We start from the raw sequence: 20,374 nt of genomic DNA on the forward strand, positions 1-20,374 counted from the left end.
CTTACCCTTCCCAGCCCCTCACTTGAACAAGGGGGAGGCTGAGCCCGATCAGGGAAAGGGATTGCCACTCAGGTGACGGTGGTGAGAAGCAGAACAGGGACTAGAACTCAGATCCCGAGGCAGATTTGCGGTCAGGTGGTGAAGCTTCTGCCTCTGCCCTCCTTACTTGTTGATGATCCTTTGAGGCCCTGAGCCTAACTTCGTATCTGTAAGTTTATGTTCCATTTCTTAACGAAGTAGGCCTTTCAAATTGTCTGAGCTTCAAGAGCCATAGAAACAGCTACCGCTGATGAGAACGTTCTACTGCCCCGAATCGACCGTGTGTGTGAGTTTGGGTGTGAGCAGAACGGGCAAGTGTGAACACTGAGCTGTCCTGATGCCGTGACGCCAAACCCAGCTCCGGGGTCAGGCGCCTGAGAGGCTCAGGTCAGTCAGTGGGAGACAGCAGGTGCCATGTTGGAGTCAGGTGGGAATTCCCTCCCGAAGTCGGAGTCACATGCTGGCAGTATGACCGAAATCTTACAAGAATGGAGTCGACCATACCTTTTGTGCCAGATGAGAATGTCCCATTAGCCTGGTAGTAGGGGTGGCAGTGGAAGATGTGGCATGGCACAGCTTTGGAACCATCGTAACCGTCCTATAAGTGACCATCGATGGATTGCCATCACTCTTGCTACCTGTGTGATCTTGGGCAAATTGTCTCTTCTCAGGCTTTTTGTTTGTACAACGAGGATATAATAGTGATAGCCTCAGAGAGGTGTTCTGAGGACCACATGAGAAGATTCAGGTAAAACTTAGCATACTCTCCGGCATCTCATATGTGTTCCATAAATGTTTATCATACTGTCATAAGCCCTGAGGTGCAAAACATTCCTGCCCTTCAGGAGCTCATAGTCTTATTGAGGAGATAAGATTTTCACACCATATGCAAGCACAGGTAGAGAGTGTAGAAGCTCCTTCCTGTCATCTGCTAAGTTAAGGAGTATCAATGCAATGGAGTCGAAGGAGGAGACTCCTTTAGGCTCAGAAGAAGTGCCAAAGAGAAGAAGCCTGGTGCTCCATCTTCTCAGCTGGTAGCAGGTGAACTGGGACTCCTGGACATTCCTGGACACTGCAGACCCCTCAGGTCACCCATTCAACCACCCCAGCACCTTCACTACGTATCTCCAGACTCTGCTCTGCACTGGGAATTTGGAGAAGACCTTGACAAGGTCCATCCCTCCAGGAGCTCACAGCCTAGCCAGAGAGAAATATAGATAGATATATATTCACAGATAGAAATATAGAAATATTACAGCTAACAAATGTTATATCCATATCTACTTATGTCCCGAAACCAATCATCTGAGCCCAAAGTGGGATGGGGTGGGTCGGAAGCTCAGAACCAGTTTGAAAGAAAGTAGGGATCTACTTGGTGAAGGGGGGGCAACTCAAAGCCATGAGCTCCTGTTGGAAGAAGCTGGTGGGTGTGAGCCTTCTGCCGGAGGGGTGGGGTCAGTTGCTCTAAATAAGAGTGTTCTGAGACTGAGATTGAAGCATCTCCATGCCAGGATGGGGCAGGTCCTTGGTTCCACACTTGGCCCTGGTGATGTGGTATCTTTGAGCTGGGCTGGGAAGTTGGGGGCGGTGAGTGGGCCTGGCGGACTGGGGAGGGTACTCTTCAGACATCAGGGGTGAGCGCCAGGCTCTGGTGACTCAATGGGGGAACTTCCTGAAGGCAGATGGACTCTGCAGATGTCTCATACGCTTAAATAAACTTGTATTTTCTGCACCACTTGCTTCAGAGGCTGCCAGTGAAAGTAACAGAGGAGGGAAGGTCCAGTCAGCAATGTGAAGGAAGTGTGAAATGGAAAGTGTGAGAAGCTGATTTCTCTTGATGGAGGCCATTATTGTTTTGGCCGGGATGGCGGAAGCTGTAGAGGAAGTGACTTGCTTGGAGGAAGGGGTAGGGACCCGGAAAGGAATCTCAGACACTTGGTTCAAACCCAGCTGCCGAATGAGGCTTTCGAGCTCTGCGATTTGGGCAGAAACTCTTGGGCCATGTTTGTCCAAGGCGGCGGGGCCCGTGAGCCTTGGTGTCTGTATGTCCCTGGACCCGCAGTTGTGTGACACCCAACGTTCCACTTTGCCCTGCCAGCCCCGGAGTCAGAGCAAGATGGGAACTTGCTCAGCTGCTGTCTTGTTTGTTTTTCCAAATGTCTGTATGTGCCAATCCTGTGCATCTCCCGCCAAGAACCAAGACCGATGCTTTCTGTTGTATCGTCTCCAGGTGACCCAGCCTGTGCCGGGCTCACAGCAGATGCCCACTGGACACTTGTCACCTTGACTGTTGACCTTGTGTTCTTCTTATGCACCATCCTATTCATAAAACCACCACTAAATAATACCGAAATGCTAATAAGCGCCTACTGTCTCCCAGGCACCCTGCTGTAAGCCCTTTATAGGCACCATCTTGTTGAGTTATAACAATGACATCATTTTCCACCTCTACCCACATCTCACACTTCCCTAATCTAGAAAAGTGCCCTTCAGCCCAGAGATTAATTAGTATCTGTCTTTTAAAAGGGTCTGACCTGGGGTGCCTGGCTGGCTCCATCAGTAGAGCACATGATTCTTGATCTTGGGCTTGTGAGTTCAAGCCCCTTGCTGGGTGTAGAGCGTACTTTAAAATAGAATAGAATAGGGGTGCCTGGGTGGCTCAGTCGGTTGAGCGTCGACTTTGGCTCAGGTCACCATCTCACAGTTTGTGAGTTCAAGCCCCACGTCGGTCTCTGTGCTGGCAGCTCAGAGCCTGGAGTCTGCTTCTGATTCTGTGTCTCCCTCTCTCTCTCTCTGCCCCTCCCCAACTCATGCTCTGTCTCTCTGTCTCTCAATAATAAATACACATTTAGAAAAATTTGATAAAAAAAAAAAAAACAAAAGCAAGGACTTCATGTTGTTGTTCTTGCCTATTTTATTTTATTACCATTGAGATGGCCGTCAGTCAACCTACAGCGTCCTCTGAACACCTGCTGCACAGGTGCTGGTTGATCCCCAAATAAAGGTGTGGATGAGGGAGGCATGCTTCTTGCCTCTAACTTGCAGATTTATTGAGGAGACGATGCATAGGCACAGCAAGAATAAGACAGAAATACAGATAACCACGAACATTTTGGAGCCGGGCCCTGTTCTACGCACTTCTTGGCGATAACTCATTCCATCCACACGTCCCTCTGTGGGTGCCATGCTTACTCTCATCTTGCAGCTGAGGAAACAGGCGCCAGGGCTCACGTGTGGGGCCAGGTCCACACAGCCGGTGGAGGAGGAGACAGGATGTAGACTCAGCAAGTGTGGCCTTGACAAGGTGACTCAGAAGGAGCCACCAGGGAGGTTGGAGGCAGAGCTGGGGGTTCTCAGGGGCCCAGGGGCCACAGGAAGGGGTGACCCACTGACTCAGGTGCTGCTCCCAGATTCACCGTTGAGCTCTCCAGGGTTTTAACCTCTTGAACATGACTTCTGGGATTAAGGAGAGGGATGTATCTCTTGTTTACCGTTATTCCCCATGTGACCCCTTTACTATGTGGCCCAACTCTTCACTGTAGGCATGGGAGGCAATGGAAAGATGGGTAACAAGTAAAAACCAGGCCACGTTCCCAAACCAGTACTTAACGTTTGTGGGAGGCGAGGCCTTACTCAGGGAGGTTGTTCTAGTCACTTCTTACTGCGTAGTCACCTCACAGCTCAGATGGACCGCCACGGTATCGTTATTATCGCTCGTGCCCCCGAGGGCACGAGGCTCAGCCGGGCTGTTCTGGCTCCGGGTCTCTCCTGTGTTTGCAGCAGACGGTAGCTGGGGCTTGAGTCACCTGCCAGCCCTCCTTGCTCACTCCGCGAGCTGACCCTGCTGTCTGCTGGGACCTCAGCTAGGACGGGCAGCCTGGATACCAGAAGGTTGTGGCTTCTCCGTGTGGCCTGGGCTTCCCAGGGCAAGGGCTCTAAGAGAGAGGGAGCCAAGTGGCGGTGTATCCCCTTTGTGGACCAAGCTCAAAGCTCCATAACTATCATTTTTCCTGCATTCACTTTGTTGGAGGCAAGACACTTGCCCGAGCCCGTTCAAGAGATGGGAGATGAGCTACCAGCCCTCACTGGGAGACGGTGGCAAAGCCACCGCAGAGATTTTCCCAGTAACTTCACTCTGGTTTAAGGAGACCAGTTATCCGAGACAGACCGGGGCTGAGGAAGGTGTGTGTGCTCAGAGTTTTAGGAAGGAAAAACAGGACATAGGGCCAGGAGAGGCTGTGTGACAGAACAGAGCCAGTGTGGAGGGCCAGGGCCCCGGGCACAGCCTCTGACCAGCGTTTGCCTGTGACGAGGCTGCTCGGCTGTTCAGGCTACCTTACTTTCCTCACCTTTAACCAGAGAGTTTGAGACGGGTGAGCTCTCCGGTCCCCTAAGCTTCCACTGTTGTGCATGCGTAATTTTGAGGACTAGTGCCTTTCTTTCATAACTTCCAACCCCCTGTGACCCGAGTCCCTTCTGCCGACTTTCCTGTGCCCAGGAACGCGTACAGGCCATCCTCTGCTCCCCGGCATGTGAGCTGGGGCCGTGAGGAGCCTGGGACAGAGGGCGGGCTGGGGAAGGAATTGGAGGCTGGGTGGGAAAGATGTTCAAGTGCAGGACCATGGAAGCCGGGGGTACCCGTGATCTATCTAAATGAAGAGCCAGGGATTGCTGGAGCTCAGAGAGGCTGGGCCAACTGCCCAAGGACTCAGCAGGCCCAGGGGTACAGGGTTTTAGAGCCTCTCATGGGTCTTTCTGTGTTTGGAAAATGCCCTGCCTTCACTCTGTATTTACTCTCCTTCCTCCTGCTGATGGCATGAAGGCATTCGATCTGACATCCCTCGTGCTAATGATATAAAAAGTGACATCAAGTGATGGCACACGTCAGTGTCCTGTGCCCCACTCCGTCCCTGGCAGCTCTCCTCTCCCCAAGTGTCAGGGGGAGGGGGGTAGTGGGAGGTGGGGAGAAAGGATGAGATGGCCACCTGGCCTTTCCCCCTCCACCTCCACTCTACGACGGACTCAAGTTGTCTCTGTTTTACGACCCAAGGAGTGAGCTGGAAGGGAGCACAGCGCTCTTCTAACAAAGACAGGAGCGTGGCCTGCGAGCCGTGAGGGTTACCTCGGGTTATCTGGAGCATGTCCCGTGTGTAAACACGGATCGGGCCACTGGGGGGCCTTTGGCTTAGCACTGCGGGGATGCATTTGGAGAAGCACGAGGTGGGGACTCCCAGAGGAAAGGGTGGGAGTGAGAAAGACTCTAGCAAGTCTTGGGGAGCCAGATAACGCCAGGTTGGCCAGTGTGTGTGTGTGTGTGTGTGTGTGTGCGCGCGCGCGTGCGCGTGCGTGTGTGCTTGCACGCGTGTGTTTGGGGGCCCATCTCTTGCCAAAACCAAGCTCATTTCTGCATCTTTGTTTGCTGAGTATTAAACAGTGCGAAGATTGCTGTTTCCATTTGTTGAATCTGAAATGAAAATGAGTCAGCAGAGAGGACCCAGGGCCCTGAGGGGCCCCCGAGTGAAAATGGACGGCCCTAAAGCAAGTGGGTTTTCGTCTCCCCGCCAGGCCCTGGTCTTCAACACACGCAGGTGCAAGAACCGAGCACAGCTGGGCCCACACCACGCCTCGTGTGTCTGCTCCCACTCGACCAAGTGCTTTTATCTCACTTCCCATTCCTGTCTCTGCCTTGTCAGACCCCCACCCTTTCCGGAAGGGAAGGCCTGTCTTTAGATAGAGGGGCCAAGGCTGGAGGCTGTAGATAACTTTCCAGGAAGGCAGGCACTTCCTTGTTGGACCCTGTCACGGACTCAGTGTGAAGATGTCTGCCGGAAATCTGTGACTTTTTATTTTTCGCCAGAGGGGCGGTCACCTCGGATTGTCTCCAGCTTTGGGATCTGGGAGGACAGACTGTCTGGGGAGAATGACCCTTCTTGCTCTGTGCTCAGGCCGTATCCCTGAACACTTGATTATGACCTGGATTCAAGTATATCGAATCATAGTTTGAATGTCCCGGAGGGATTTGCTACTCGAAGGACCCGGGCACTGGATCATTGTATAAAGTGAAGAACTAGTTTGTGATGTGGATCCCTGCTCAGTGATTTATGAGTCCAGTTAAGTAGATGGAACATTCCTGTGTGCTGAATGTTATTTTAATCGTGCCACATGGAAACTTGTTATTCAAAGGTACCTGGCGCTTTGGGGTGGTGCAAAGAATTCTTCTGTAATGCAGATGAACATTTCACAACGTATGAGTTTGGAAACTGCAGGCATTTCTTAAAGTGGGGTGTACCTCTAGTTCTGCGTCAGAGAAAAAGATGGTTTGTGCTCATATTCAGACTTGGGGGACAAAGAGAGCTCTACTCTCTGTGAGCGATGGTCTCACCAGAGGCACTCGAAGCGTCCAACTAGTTAGAGCAAGAGGTCCCAAGAGATGCTTGCTCTGCCTACTTTCCATATCATCACAGGAAAGGATGGTACTTTTTCCCCCAAATAAATTCAGTGAACTATTATAGCTACATTTCTAAAAGTGTTTCAGTTTATATCTAAATATGTGTCATCTAAATTTTGATGTCTATCATCTATCATCTATCTATCATCTATCTATCTATCTATCTATCTATCTATCTATATCTATCTATCATCTATTATCTATTATCTATCATCCATCTATATATCTATCTACCTATCAATCATCTATCTATCTATCTATCTATCTACCTACCTACCTACCTACCTACCTATCATGTGTTTTCATTTCTGTAGTAAAAAAAGAGACATGGTGTAGGGCTCGTGCTCTGGAGCCCTGAAAGGCGGTTGTGCCACCAGTGTGGAGGGAGAGAGTTGAACTTGCTCCCACCCTTACTCACTCAGCAGCCCCCAAATCATTTCCACACTCCCCCCTCACCTACCATCCTATTTGGGCACTAGAATAGAGCCTGTTACTAGGGAAAGAGTCTGATATTCAAGGCAGTTGGAGAAGGGGAGTGTGGTCGTCCTCAGGTGTGTATGACCTAGAGCCACAGGAGACTTGGGGCTGACCGGGAGTGAGCCCTCAGCGTGTGAACCGTCGCAGGATGGGATGGTGTCAGGCAGCGAGTGCGACTTGCTTTGCCACCATGGTGTGGCCTGGACTACGTTTCGGAAAGAGGCTTTCGGAAGCCTCAATTTGCTCAATTACCCAGATAATTTGTAAGACATTTGACCTTCTAGATTCTTGTTTTTTTTAAATTCTTGCTTATTTCTAGTTGTGGCTGCTGCACTCCCATCTGCCCGCCATTTACTTGCTGGTTTTCCTGATGGCTTTGACCCACAGCCTGTCCAGATCGTGATGTGGGTGGTCCTGCGATGGACAGCTACCCGTCTCCTAGCAGGCCCGGGAAGTCCTGAGCCACGGCTCTCATTGCAGTCAGTTTGGAATGTTCATCCAGCTTGGCCTGGGGAGGGGATTTTCACTGAGAAGAGGGAAGTGTGGGTTTTTTATTACAAGGGACACATTCTCTCTGGGCTACCTTTCCATTGATATTCCTTGGAAAAATATTGGGTTGTGAGTGAAGAAACACTGGCCTTAGAGTCAGAGCAACTGGAATTGATTCTTAACTCTTTCTAGTTTTGTGACCCAGGCAAGTCAGAGTGAACCTGATTTTGATATAGAGATAAACAAGATCTTTGACGTTAAATGACATATATTTTGACCTTAAATGACTCAGGGTCCGGCATGACAGATGGGTCAACGTGCCAACTCGGAGCACGTAAGTCTACGTAGGTTGTGGGTAAAGTGACTTAGGTCCTTACTTTCCTTCTTCGTAAAGGCAGTGGTAATCTTTCTCCTTAGAATTGTTGTAAGGCCCACTAGTAATGCATCCATAAGCATCCACTGAAGTACAAGTGTTCTAAAACAACAAAATAATGTCTAAGCGGCAATTCTCAACTGCTACTGTTGTTGTTGTTGTTGTTTGCCTACTTTATTCATGTATAAGATGTACCAACCGATAGTATGTCTCAATCCCACAAGTGATTCTTCAGATACAAGACAAGTTCTCCATGTACCTCTAACCTCTGGGATATGCACAGTTGGTTGGAAAGCATCCTCCAGCTTCTGATAGACTGCCCCCAGGAAATTGGTTTTTGTCGGAAAAACCAATGTAAAAGGCAGTAACAAGGAACATATTTTCCTTGTTAAGAATCAACACAACAAACAAGTCTAGAGTTTCCTTTTGATCACCATTCCTGGTCTCCTCTGCCAAGCAGTCCAATCTCTGAGGGAACTACTGTTACCAGCCTTGTCTCCTGAAGCCCCTTGCTCTGTCCCCACTCACCCTCTTATCTGAGCACCAGAGCAAGCCCTAGAGTGAAGCTTGTTATTAGCACGGTATTTACCCTTCTCAATCTTTTGTGTATACATACATGTATGCGTGTATGTGTATGTGTGTGTGTCTGTGTGTGCACTTATCCACAAAGATACATAGCATGCTTTACATAAATCTTACAACCTGTTTGTTCATCCAGAAGTAGTCATGGACGCCTATCCAGCTCAGACTTTTAAAGTCTTGCATAGTATTCCACAGTAGGAATATACCATCATCTATAGCATTCTCCTATTCATAGAAATTTCCCCAAGTTTTTGTTAATAAAAAAATATATAGCGCCAACAGTGTCTTTGCATCCTTGCCAACACTTGTCCTTGTTTTTGTTTTTGTTTTTTGATGATAGCCACCTGACAGGTGTGAAGTAATACCTCATTGTGGTTTTGATTTGCATTCCCCTGATGATTAGTGATGTTAAGCATCCCCCCCCCACCCCATATATCTGTTGACCATTTGTATGTCTTCTTTGGAGAAATGTCTATTCAAGTCCTTAACCCATTTTAAAATCAGGTTATTGGTTTTTTGTTATTGAGTTGTAGTAGTTTCTTATATATTTTAAATGTGAATCCTTTATCAGATGTATGGCTGACAAATATTTTCTCCCATTGTATAGGTTGCCTTTTCACTCTGTTGATGGCTTCCTTTACCGTGCAGAAGCTTTTTAGTTTGGTGTAATCCTGCTTGTTTGTTTCTGTTGTTGTTCCCTGTGCATTTGTCATATCTGTGAAATCATTGCCAAGACCAATGTCCTGAAGCTTTTCCTGTATGTTTTCTTCGAGGAGTCTTAAAGTTTCAGGTCTTACATTCAAATCTTTAATCCATTTTGAGTTGATCTTTGTGTGTGGTGTAAGATAATGATCCAATTCCATTCTTTGACGTATGGGTGTCCGGTTTTCTCAATGCCATTTGTTGAAGAGACTATCCTTTCCCCTCTGTGTATTCTTGGCATCCTTCTCGAAGATAAGTTAGCCACAACCTCTATGGAAAATAGCATGGGGGTTCAGTAAAAAATTAAAAATAGGACTACCATATAATCCACTTCTAGGTATTTTCTCCAAAGAATTGAAATCAGGGTCTTGAAGAAGAATTAGCTCTCCCATGTTCATTGCAGCACTAGATGTGGAAACAATCTAGATATCTATCCATACATATGTGAATGAATAGAAAAATGTGGTATATGTACACAGTGGAATATTATTCATCCTTTGAAAAGAAGGACATTCTGTAATAGTCAACATCGAGGAACCTTGAGGACATTATGTTAAGCGAAATAAACCAGTCACAGAAGGACAAATACTGCCTAATTCCACTATATTAGGTACCTAAAATAGTCACATTTATCTAATGAAAGAGTGCAATGGTGGTTGCCAGGGGATGAGGGGAGGGGGAAATAAAGTTAAGGTTGAGCAAGATGAATAAGTTCTAGAAATTCGATGCCCAACATTGTACCCACAGTCAACAATAATGTATTGAATACTTAAAAATTTGTTAAGAGAGTAATCTTTTGTGAAGTGTTCTTACCCCAATAAAATAAAATTTGAGGAATTATTGCAAAGCACTTCTTTGTGCGTACCTCGTTAGGCAGATACCTAGGTCTTTCTCTAGGATAACTAACAATAAGGGAAATATAAGGATCATAAGGTATATGTATTTTTTAAAACAATTTTTTATTTTATTTATTTTTTAATGTTTATTGACTTCTGCGGGGGGTGGGGCAGAGAGCGAGAGGGACAGAGGATCAGAAGTGGACTCTGTGTTGATAGTAGCAAGCCCGATGTGGGGTTCAAACTCACCAACTGGGAGATCATGACCTGAGCCGAAGTCTGATGCTTAACTGACTGAGCCACCTAGGTGGCCCTGCTTGGCTCACTTTTATAGTGGTTTTCAAAAAATGATCTATAGATCTATATTTATACCAGAAACTATATTGTTATAAAACTCCAATATTTATCTTAGCCTGTTGTTTATCTGTTGATGCTTTTGGTCTCAAAGACATTTAAAATTTTGATGGAAAATTTTATCATTTTTGGATTTTGTTTTCTACATCTCACTTGTGCAGTCCTTCCTTACCTTTAGCTCGTAGCAAATGCTCTTATATTTTCTTGAAATGCTTTGATAGTTCTCTTTTTGCATTTTGGGAATTCTCTTTTTTCGTGTGTAGGCTGTGGATATACTTTTATTTGTTTTTGAAATCAAATGAACTGTTTCACTGAATTTATTTTCTTAAAAAAATTTTTTTTACCATTTATTTTTGAGAGACAGAGAGAGACAGAGCATGAGCAGGGAAGGGGCAGAGAGAGAGGGAGACACAGAATCTGCAGCAGGCTCCAGGCTCTGAGCTGTTGGCATAGAGCTGGATGCAGCACTCGAACTTACAGACTGTGGGTCCATGACCTGAGTCAAAGTTGGACACTTAACTGACTGAGCCACCCAGGCACCCCTGTTTCACTGATTTTAAGTGCCCCTTTTATAAAATAGTAAGTTCCCATTCATATGAGTCTTTTCTGGGTTGCCTCTTCTCTTCATTGTTCTCCTTATATGTTTCTGTGCCAATCCCATACTCAGAGAGGCCTTTCCTGACCACCTTGCCTGAAATAGCCTGCATTCACTCTCTGTTGCATCACCCCATTTTATCTTCTTCATGACACATACATCTCTTTGGATTTCTTATTTATTTACTTGTCTGCTTGTGCATTACAAGCTCCATGATGACAGCTCCAAGCTGCCTTTTACAGCATGTGGAACGGCACCTAGTAGACACATAGAGAATAGTTACTGAAAAAAACGAATGAAAGAGTACTGCTTGGCCAGGGATATTTGCATTTTGAGCTTTATTTTCAAAGATTGAATAAATTGTCAGGGGAATTTGTACTATCAACCAAAGAAATGGGTAGGAAAGGGCCTTTCTACCTCCTTGAAGTTCTTCTCTGTATGTTTGTGGGTTCTGTTCACATGCCACATTGCTTAAATCCGGAACCCTCAGAGAAACTCATTCAAAGGTGCAGAATAGGGTGATGTAGGCTTATAATAAGCCTTGGGTACACTTCCATTTAGGGTGTGGAATTGAGTGTGGCCAGATGTAATCACTGAATATGTGGCTCAAGGCAATCATTAATTCCCTCTGCAAATATTTACCCAGCACTCTGGTGGGTGTTCAGAACGCAATGGCGAGTAAAGTAAACATCGAGTTTATGGAGGGGATGGGGAAGACCCTACAGCAATGAATATATGATCAGAAACTGGGATCACTTCTATGTAGACAAATAATGAAAAGCTTTCAGAGCATGTAACAAGGAAGAGGGCCAGAGAGGTTTCCACAGAGGAAGTGACTGTTGAACAGAGGGTTGATCTGGACAAAGAGAGCCTGAAGTATCCCGGCAGAGGCCATGAGGCAGAAGCAGGAGAATAGCTTGGGTCTTGTAGGCGAGGTCAGATCAAAGGGGAGTGCAGTATAATGACAAACAAAGACAAAACAAACAGTAACAACAAAACCCATGTGGATGTTGGAGTGATACGAACTCTGGGTTCACGTGAGCACCTGTCAACTGTGTAATCAGATCAGTTTTACTCTCTTCCCGCTCAGTTACCTTGCTGATGAAAAACAACCTTACTGGGTTACTGTGAATATTACATGAGAGCGTCTTTGGCCCACGTTAGATATACACGCTGTAGTTACCATACCTCTGAGTTTGTTAATGGTTCTTCTGTGTTCGTTAGCTGCTGACACCCTAATTTGAAGCCAGCAAAGTAGAAATAATCACTTGTTTTGGAGATTCACAGCCTGAAACCCTCAAGTAACAGTTTCCAAAAGGAAAGTCAGTCAGATAGTTTTGAGCATCTAGTAAGTGCTGCGTAGTTCAGTTGAAAACCATTTTTGAGTGCATGCTTTGTACAAAATGGAAAGTATTCTTTTGGAGATACAAGAATGAGCCATTTTGAAGGTAATGACTAAATGGATTTTTTTTTATAACTATGCCATGGAGGATCTAATAGAGGCAAAATCAGCGTATGTTTTGGTTAAGGGAATGAGGTATAAGACATTTCTTGTAGAGGGAACTGCCGGGGAAGGTTATAGAGGGGAGAGGTTATGGCCAACAACTCATGAGAAAGGTGCCCCAAGAGAGAATTGTGGGACTCTTCTACCAAAGGAGAGAGTGGTTAGTCAAGGCAGTGCTGACAAGGCTGAGTGGTTGTGCACAAGAAGCTTGGGTCTTTGTGGAAGGACATCCTGGACCATGGTCATGGCTAGTGCTAGATTATAGCTATGACCAATGTCTCCAAGATCTGCCCATGTCTTCCTTTCTCTGGGCATATTAGTTTGGGGACTCCTTTATGAAAACACAAAGTTTCTGCTGCTGGCAGTGACTACGCACACTGAGACATATATTTTACCCCATCCAAATCAATTCCATGAAACCACGCTTATCACCATTTTGTGGTCTGTGGATCACCCACCCCTGACCCCCACCAGAAGGCCACTTTAGTCTTTTGTCCTTGATTCATTTTGGCTTCATCCTCTTCAGGCATTTGAATATCTGCCTTTCCTTCCCTCTTTCTTTCTACCTTCCTTTCTTCCTTCCTTCCTTCCCTCCTTCCTTCCTTCCTTCCTTCCTTCCTTCCTTCCTTCCTTCCTTTTCCTACTTGTTTATTGAGGAGAGCATGTGAGAGTTCTATCACCTAGAAAACATCATAGAAAGTTTCTGCTTCCTCAACAGGTGTCTTGGCTATGTTCCCCCTTTATTTACTCCATTCCCATTATAGCCCATTAAAATCCTACTCATCATTCAAGAGCCTGATCAGGTCAGATTTCTCCATGAAGCCTTCTGTAATCACCCCAGCTTAATGGGATTTTGTCTTCCTTTGTAATTATGTATTGCATATTATTTATAACAATGGGTCCATTGTTGATTTGGTTGATGATTAGTGTTACCTGGCAGAAACTTTTTAGTACAAATTTTTATTCTAGAACAGTTTCATACTTGCAGAGTCAATGCAAAGATAGTACATAGAATTCCTGTTTACCCAATACTCAGTTTCCCCTATTATTAACATCCTGCATTAGTACAGTAGCTTTGTCATAGTTAATGAACCAATGTTGATACATTATAATGAACTAAAGTCTATACTTCATTCAGATTTCCTCAGTTTTCCCCTATGTCCTTTATCTATTCCAGGATCATCATCCAGGATGCCACTTTACAGTTAGTTGTCATGCCTCCTTAGGCTCCCTTAGCTGTGACAGTTTCTTAGACTTTCTTGTCTTTTGTGATCTTGATAGCTTAGAGGATTATTCAATAGGAATTTTGTAGAATGTCCCTAAAATGGGGCTGAACTGATGTTTTTCTCATGATTAGTCTGAGGTAATGGGTTTTTAGGAGGAAGACCACAGAGGCTATCCTGTGCCATTCTCATCATATCATATCCAGGGTATATATTAACAGTATGACTTATCAAAGGTGATGTTAACCTCCATCACCTGGCTTGAGGTAGCATTTGTCAAGTTCCTCCACTGAAAAACTACTTCCTCCATTTCCATACTGGACTATTTGGGAGGAGGTCACTGTGTGCAGTTCACCCTAAGGGGAGGGATTATGTGCCACCTCCTTAAAAGCAGAGTATCTACATAAATTATTTAGAATTCTTTTGAATGGGAAGATTTTCTGTCCTCCCTCTTTTGCTTATTCAGTCATTTATTTATATCAACATGGACTTGTAGATATTTATTTTATTCCTTGGGTTGTAGTCCAATACTACTTTATTTATTCTGTTGCTCAAATTCTTCCAGCTTTGACCACTGAGAACTCTTTCAGTTGGTTCCTGTGTCCCGTTGATATATCCCCATCACTTGGGGGGATGTATACTTTCTTGATTTCTGCCACTAAAAGATTCTCCAGGCTCCATATTGTATATATCCTGGCCCAGGCTTGGGATCAGCCACTTCTCCAAGGAACTCTGACTCCTTTTATTGGAGAATAGTATTAAAAACCAAGATCTGGGCACTAGGCATACTTGTTGCTATTGTGGTGTTTGGCTTTTAGGCCCTCTCAGCTGATACAGCAAAGAGATGCATGTGTGTATACTAACCTGTATATATGTATGTATCTGTAAATATTCCCCATATATATATATTTTTTTCTTGGTTTAATATTGGAATCAATATCAAAATTGTGAGGACTTCATAAATGTAAGTTTTAGATTATCACCGTTCACAATGTGGGTAAGTATTAATCTTAGTAAAACTTTGTTACTTGCCTATACTTTTGGTAATTGTAATTTCATGATCTGAGTTTGGAAATTCTTACATTATGTGATTATTGAATGTCCCACAAGACTCTCCAAGTCTGTGACTTGAAGTCCTAAATATAGAAATAAAGGCTGTAAGAACCCAAACATAATAGTGCAAATTGTATCCATTCATTTTGATAGTATCTGTCTCACTCCTCTCCTCTCCTTCTCTTTCTCGTTTGCTTGCATTTTGGTGGGCTGCAGGCTCCAGTTCCGACACCATCTTCTGAGATGACTTCGATTCCCAGAATACCCTTGATGCTACTCCTGCTGCTGTCCATCTTGAGTTCTGCAAAAGCTCAGGTTAATCCAGGTAACACGGCCATTGCTCAGCCACATGCTAGAAGACCAGCCGAACACTCAAGTCCATCAATGTTCATCTTGGCAAAGGCCCTGCCAAGGGTATCCAAAGGGTCATCTTTTCCCCTTATTCCTTCCTTCCTTCCTTCCTTCCTTCCTTCCTTCCTTCCTTCCTCCCTCCCTCCCTCCCCTTCCTTCCTCCCTCCCTCTCTTCTTCCCTCCTTCTCCTCCTTCCTTCCTTCCTTCCTTCCTTCCTTCCTTCCCTTTCATGATGAAACTTGTCTAAAGCAGAAACAGAAACTAATATCCTCTGTCTATATAACATCTTGGCTGTTGTGAAAGGGCTCTTGATATAAACTAGAGTGGAGTAAATGGGAATTTTAAAAAATGGGAGGCGGAGGAAGCATCTGTTTACTTCTGCATCTTCTTGGAAACAGGAAAGAATTTTTAGATGACTTGGAGAACTTCCACAGGTTGGGTTTCCAGTTATTTTTGGCTGGTTTAGGCCTATGTTTTACTTGGATGTCATGTTGTGCTTCTGGGACCCTGGTCTTATGGGATCTCAGGCAGTCTTTCTTTCCTATCAGGTGTGGCCATACTCAAATATAGATGTGTCCAGAGAAATCTTTTAGTTCTCCCCAACTTTTTAAAACAATTGTATGTGTGTCTCTCTCTATATATTTTATTTTATTTTTATTTTTTATTAATTAATTACTTAATTTTTATATTTACATCCAAGTTAGTTAGCACATAGTACAACAGTGATTTCAGGAGTAGATTCCTTAATGCCCCTTACCCATTTAGCCCATCCCCCCTCCCACACCCCCTCCAGCAACCCTCTGTTTATTCTCCATATTTAAGAGTCTCTTCTGTTTTGTCCCCCTCCCTGTTTTTATATTATCTTTGCTTCCCTTCCCTTCTGTTCATCTGTTTTGTATCTTAAATTCCTCATATGAGTGAAGTCATATGATATTTATCTTTCTCTGACTAATTTCACTTAGCATAATGCCCTCCGGTTCCATCCTTGTGATTGCAAATGGCAAGATTTCATTCTTTTTGATTGCCGAGTAATACTCCATTGTATCTATAAGCCACACCTTCTTTATCCATTCATCCGTCAATGGACATTTGGGATGTTTCCATACTTTGGCTATTGTCGATAGTGCTGATATAAACATTGGGGAAAACTGCATGTATATTTTAACTTTAAATTGAAGTACACAATTTTATCACTTGTCTATTACCAGAGTAATGCCTCTTAACAACTTACGTAAAGTTGGTGGTCCAGTCTGGGCTTGGTTGAAGTATTCTTCTGATCTCTGGTTTCATGCACCTATCTGGGAGTCAGCTGGTTATTGGTTCATCTAGGATGGCCTTGGCTCTGACAACTGGGCAACTTGGCTGTCCTCTCCTCTAGCAGACTAGCATGGATATGTTTTAATGGAAATTGCACAGGAGCAATAGCAGAAGCAGAAATGTGCAGCATTTTCCAAGCCAATGCTTTAGTCACATTCGCTGAGATCTCATTGGCCAAAGCAAGTCACATGGTCAAGCCCTGAGTCAGAGTGGGATGGCATAAAAAAATCACATGGGGATGGCCTGAATACAGGGAAGGGTAAAGGATTGGAGTCATTTTTTTTCCATGTTGACACAAATATAAATATAGGAAAGTATACATATATCCTTATACTTAGTATAAGTGCTCAATGTGATGAATTTTACAAACTGAATACATCCATCTAAGCAGCATCCAGATTAAGAAACAGAGGTTTACCAGATTTCAGAAGCTCACCTCATGCTTCTTTTCAGTCACTTCTTCTCACCCTCACTCCAAGGGTAATCATTATCCTGCTTTATAACAATATAGATTAATTTTGCCTGTTTTTATACTTTATATAAATGGAAGGAGATGATGCATAAATACTATTTCGCATCTGGCTTCTTTCATTCAATATTTTGTTCATGATATTCATCCACCCTTCTGCATGCAGTTGGCAACTGTTTGTTCTCATTGTTGTGTGATATTACTTTGTTTGAATATTTTATTTGTCCAGTCTACTGTGGATGGGAATTTGGATCGTTTCCAGTTTGGGCCCATCATGAATAAACCTGCTATAATCATTCTTGTAAAGGTCTTTTGATAGAAGTGCGTATTCAGCTTTTTGGGGGCATATACCTGGAAGTGGAGTTACTGAGTTATGTTACATACAGTATGTTTTTCTACACATTACCAGAGTTTTCCAAAGAGATTTTACCAATTTGCCCATCCCACGGTAATGTATGAAAGTTCTGTTGCTCCGTGTTGTATATGGATTTTTGAGGACATTTTTCTTTTGTCCTCTTCATATAGCATGAGGGTACATTGTGAAAATCCTCACCCTCTTCTCCTAAATAGGATTCTGTCTCTGTGGGATATTCTTTATACCTGAAAAGGAAATATAATCAAAACACCTTAAAATCAAGGATTTCTTGTTTTAATAAACCCAGTGCCTTATTACTTTCTTGTAATAAGTTTAGTTGGTTCACCTCAGATCTGAACTTGAACACCATTCCTTCATTTCTCTCCTCTGTATTCCTCCCACCCCGTTGAAGTGTGGTTGCTTCCTGCTACATTGAACAAGCAAATGGTCATCTCCCTGATTCGGTCTCCAAGGAAGGGTCACTATGTGTGCACAGAATGGTAGCATGTTTTGGTTCCAGGCACATTCACAGAGACTAGGATGATATGAGGACATTTTGATGAATGAACCAAAAGAGCTACTGTTCTGTGTTCGAGAGTATTGTTATAGCCCTGTGGCAGGAAATGAGCTGTGTGAAGACAGAAAGCAGTTATCATTAAAACATTTTCCCCATATTCCTGGTGCCAATCATTTCTGTTGGCTCTTTTTTTTTTTTTTTAAGTTTTTTTATTTATTTTGGGAGAGAGAGAGAGAACCAGAGAGAGAGAGAGAGAGAGAGAGAGGGAGAGAGAGGGAGAGAATCCCAAGCATGCTCCACACCATCAGCGCAGAGCCCTACGCAGGGTTTGGACTCGTGAACTGTGAGATCATGACCTAAGCCGAAATCAAAAGTCAGAGACTTAACCAACTGAGCCACCCAAGTGCCCCTTCTGTTGCCTCTTTCTCCCAGGGAGAAAGGAAGAAATGTCTTGACTTGCAAAGATCTTTATAGAACATAGAATATTTGAGGTATGTTGAAGAACTAATCCTTCTCTCTACCATTTCTTCTGTTTTACCAAGTTAAGCTAGAGACCAGCAACGAGAAACGGTAATCAGTGTTAAAGGATCGAGGCACAAATCTTGGGGTTTGTGGAGTCCTAGGGCCTGCACACTGATGAATGTAGAGTAGATACATAATAAACGCATGTTGATTTATGGATGACTTTTCAGAAGTCCTTATTGGTTTCTACTGAAAGATGAAAATTCTTGGCCAGGTAGGTTTTCCCCACAGGTTGGTCCCATGGTATAAATAGATGCCATCTTGGATGTAAGTCAGGAGAACTGGGTTGTTAACAGATCTTAAAATATCAACACATATTTTAATAGAGTATTTGATATAAAATATTGGCTGGCAAATAGCAACTGGGCTAAACATTAAATTTAATTAATATAAAGTCTACAACCAGCTCATTAGTTTAAGCCCGTTGTAGAGATTTCATCATGGCTGCTGGTGTCACACCATGGAGGCTCCCGGGTAGTACTAGTGTGATATAGGTAGTAGGTCATGACATGATGGCAGGGAGGCCGTTGGCTCCCTTCTCTAAAGCACCAGAGCTTTGACAGCGGCAGCCAAGCAGGTAGTGAGACAGGTAGTAATAGTGGCATTTCCAGTAATGGCAGGCTTCAAGGTGGCTTTGTCACTGGGGGCTGCAGTGTAGGCTCTACGGGTCCACCCAGGAAATACTGACACACAGGAGTATGTACACAGTTCTGAAGTGTGGACAGCATGCCTCGCCAGCTTCCCATTGTAACCGTGCACGAGGGACAGGGACCGGATGACTGTCGATTCAATGGAAGGTCATTGGAAGAGGTTGAGGCAGTTTCCTCTGTCACAATCATGGCTCAGGAGATCAGTTAGCTAGTCTCCATCAAACGATCATACCAACAATTTGTGAAAAACATTTCTACAAATCAACAAATGATGTGGACGTTGTTAGAATATTCTGCCGAATGATTTGCAGTTTACTTAGAAAATAGTATTTAACTCATTGGGGTGCCCAGGTGGCTTAATCGGTTGAATATCTGACTCTTGATTTTGGCTCAGGTCATGAGCCCAGCGTCGTGGGATCAAGCCTGCATTGGGCTCCATGCTGGGTGTGGAGCCTGCTTAACATTCTCTCTCTCCCTTTCCCTCTGCCCCTCCCCTGCTCATGCTCTCTCTCAAATAAAAGAAAAAAGAAAGACAAGAAAATGGTATTTAACTCACTTAGAAAGTGATTCTGAGGAAAAGCCTGGTTATGATCCTGGCTTGGTCTTTAATTAGTTATGTGACATTACGCCTGCCATTGTATTTCTCTTCGTATTTCCTTAATCCTTTTACCTGTAGTAAGGTGATGTTGGATTAGGTGATCTGTGAGAGCCTTTCTGTCACAAACTTACTGTGATTTTATGGTGTGGGAGCTTTACCACCTATACTGGAAGATATGGATGGGCTTTGGACTTGGAAGCAGGGTCCCTGATCTTGCATGGCTGTTCTTTGTAAGAAAATCCACTTGTCCCCAGCTCCCTGGCACTTCTCAGGCTTGGGGTTCTAAAATCTGAACTTTGGAAGAACCTTGCCTTTGAGGTTAAGCACAAAGAAGATAGCTGATATATATATATCAGTGTGTATACACACACACACACACACACACACACACACACACACGTACCCTAAAATGCCCCCTAGCGACAGGTTGGGTACACAAAACCTGCCCCAGCCTAATCTGTAGGAGTTTCATAGTACAAGAAGCTTTTTGTTGGGCATTTTTTTTCCTCTGGAGGTGGGTCTAAGAAGAAGCCTTTCAGGAAGAAGAAATAGCACGTATGCAATGGCCAGAAGGGACGGGGAGGAACATGGGGGGCTGCCTGGTGGAGGGTGCTGAGTGAGAGACCCAAAGGGGCAGCCTTTTCATCCTCTTGTAGATCCTTGGGCGGGGTGACTGGACTTAACAGGAGAGCCTGAGAGTACCTCCAGGACAAAGGGACATCTCTAGACGCCACAATGAAGTATAAGAATAGTCTGGGTTATAATAGTGGTTTGATCACCTGGCCAGGTTAGACGCCTCCAGGCTTCTCCTTCAGTGGTCAGTCAGGGCCCAGAATCTTAGGGATTTCAAGGGAGGAGGACGAGTAGAAGTGACCTGATTATCCTGGACACCAAGCCCAGGGGTCTGAGGTCCTGAAGAC

The 20,374-nt window shown here is 44.5% G+C and overlaps 1 protein-coding gene across 7 annotated transcripts in view; it reads left to right on the top strand.

Annotated features, from left to right (window-relative positions):
- The window catches only part of DDR2 (discoidin domain receptor tyrosine kinase 2), a 155,117-nt gene that overhangs the window by 77,818 nt on the left and 56,925 nt on the right, over positions 1-20,374 (top strand). For 5 of the 7 annotated variants that reach the window (XM_045456624.1, XM_045456618.1, XM_045456619.1 and 2 more), the window contains one exon: positions 14,892-15,000. The exons of 1 other annotated variant lie outside the window; for it this stretch is intronic. In XM_045456624.1, coding sequence (XP_045312580.1) covers positions 14,892-15,000 — 109 coding nt within the window. Of the gene's footprint in view, positions 1-14,891; positions 15,001-20,374 lie in introns of those variants that run through there. One more of the 7 variants, XM_045456625.1, reaches the window with a different exon arrangement.

This window comes from Leopardus geoffroyi, chromosome C3 (genome assembly GCF_018350155.1).
Source record: "Leopardus geoffroyi isolate Oge1 chromosome C3, O.geoffroyi_Oge1_pat1.0, whole genome shotgun sequence".
Taxonomy (NCBI): Eukaryota; Metazoa; Chordata; class Mammalia; order Carnivora; family Felidae; genus Leopardus; species Leopardus geoffroyi.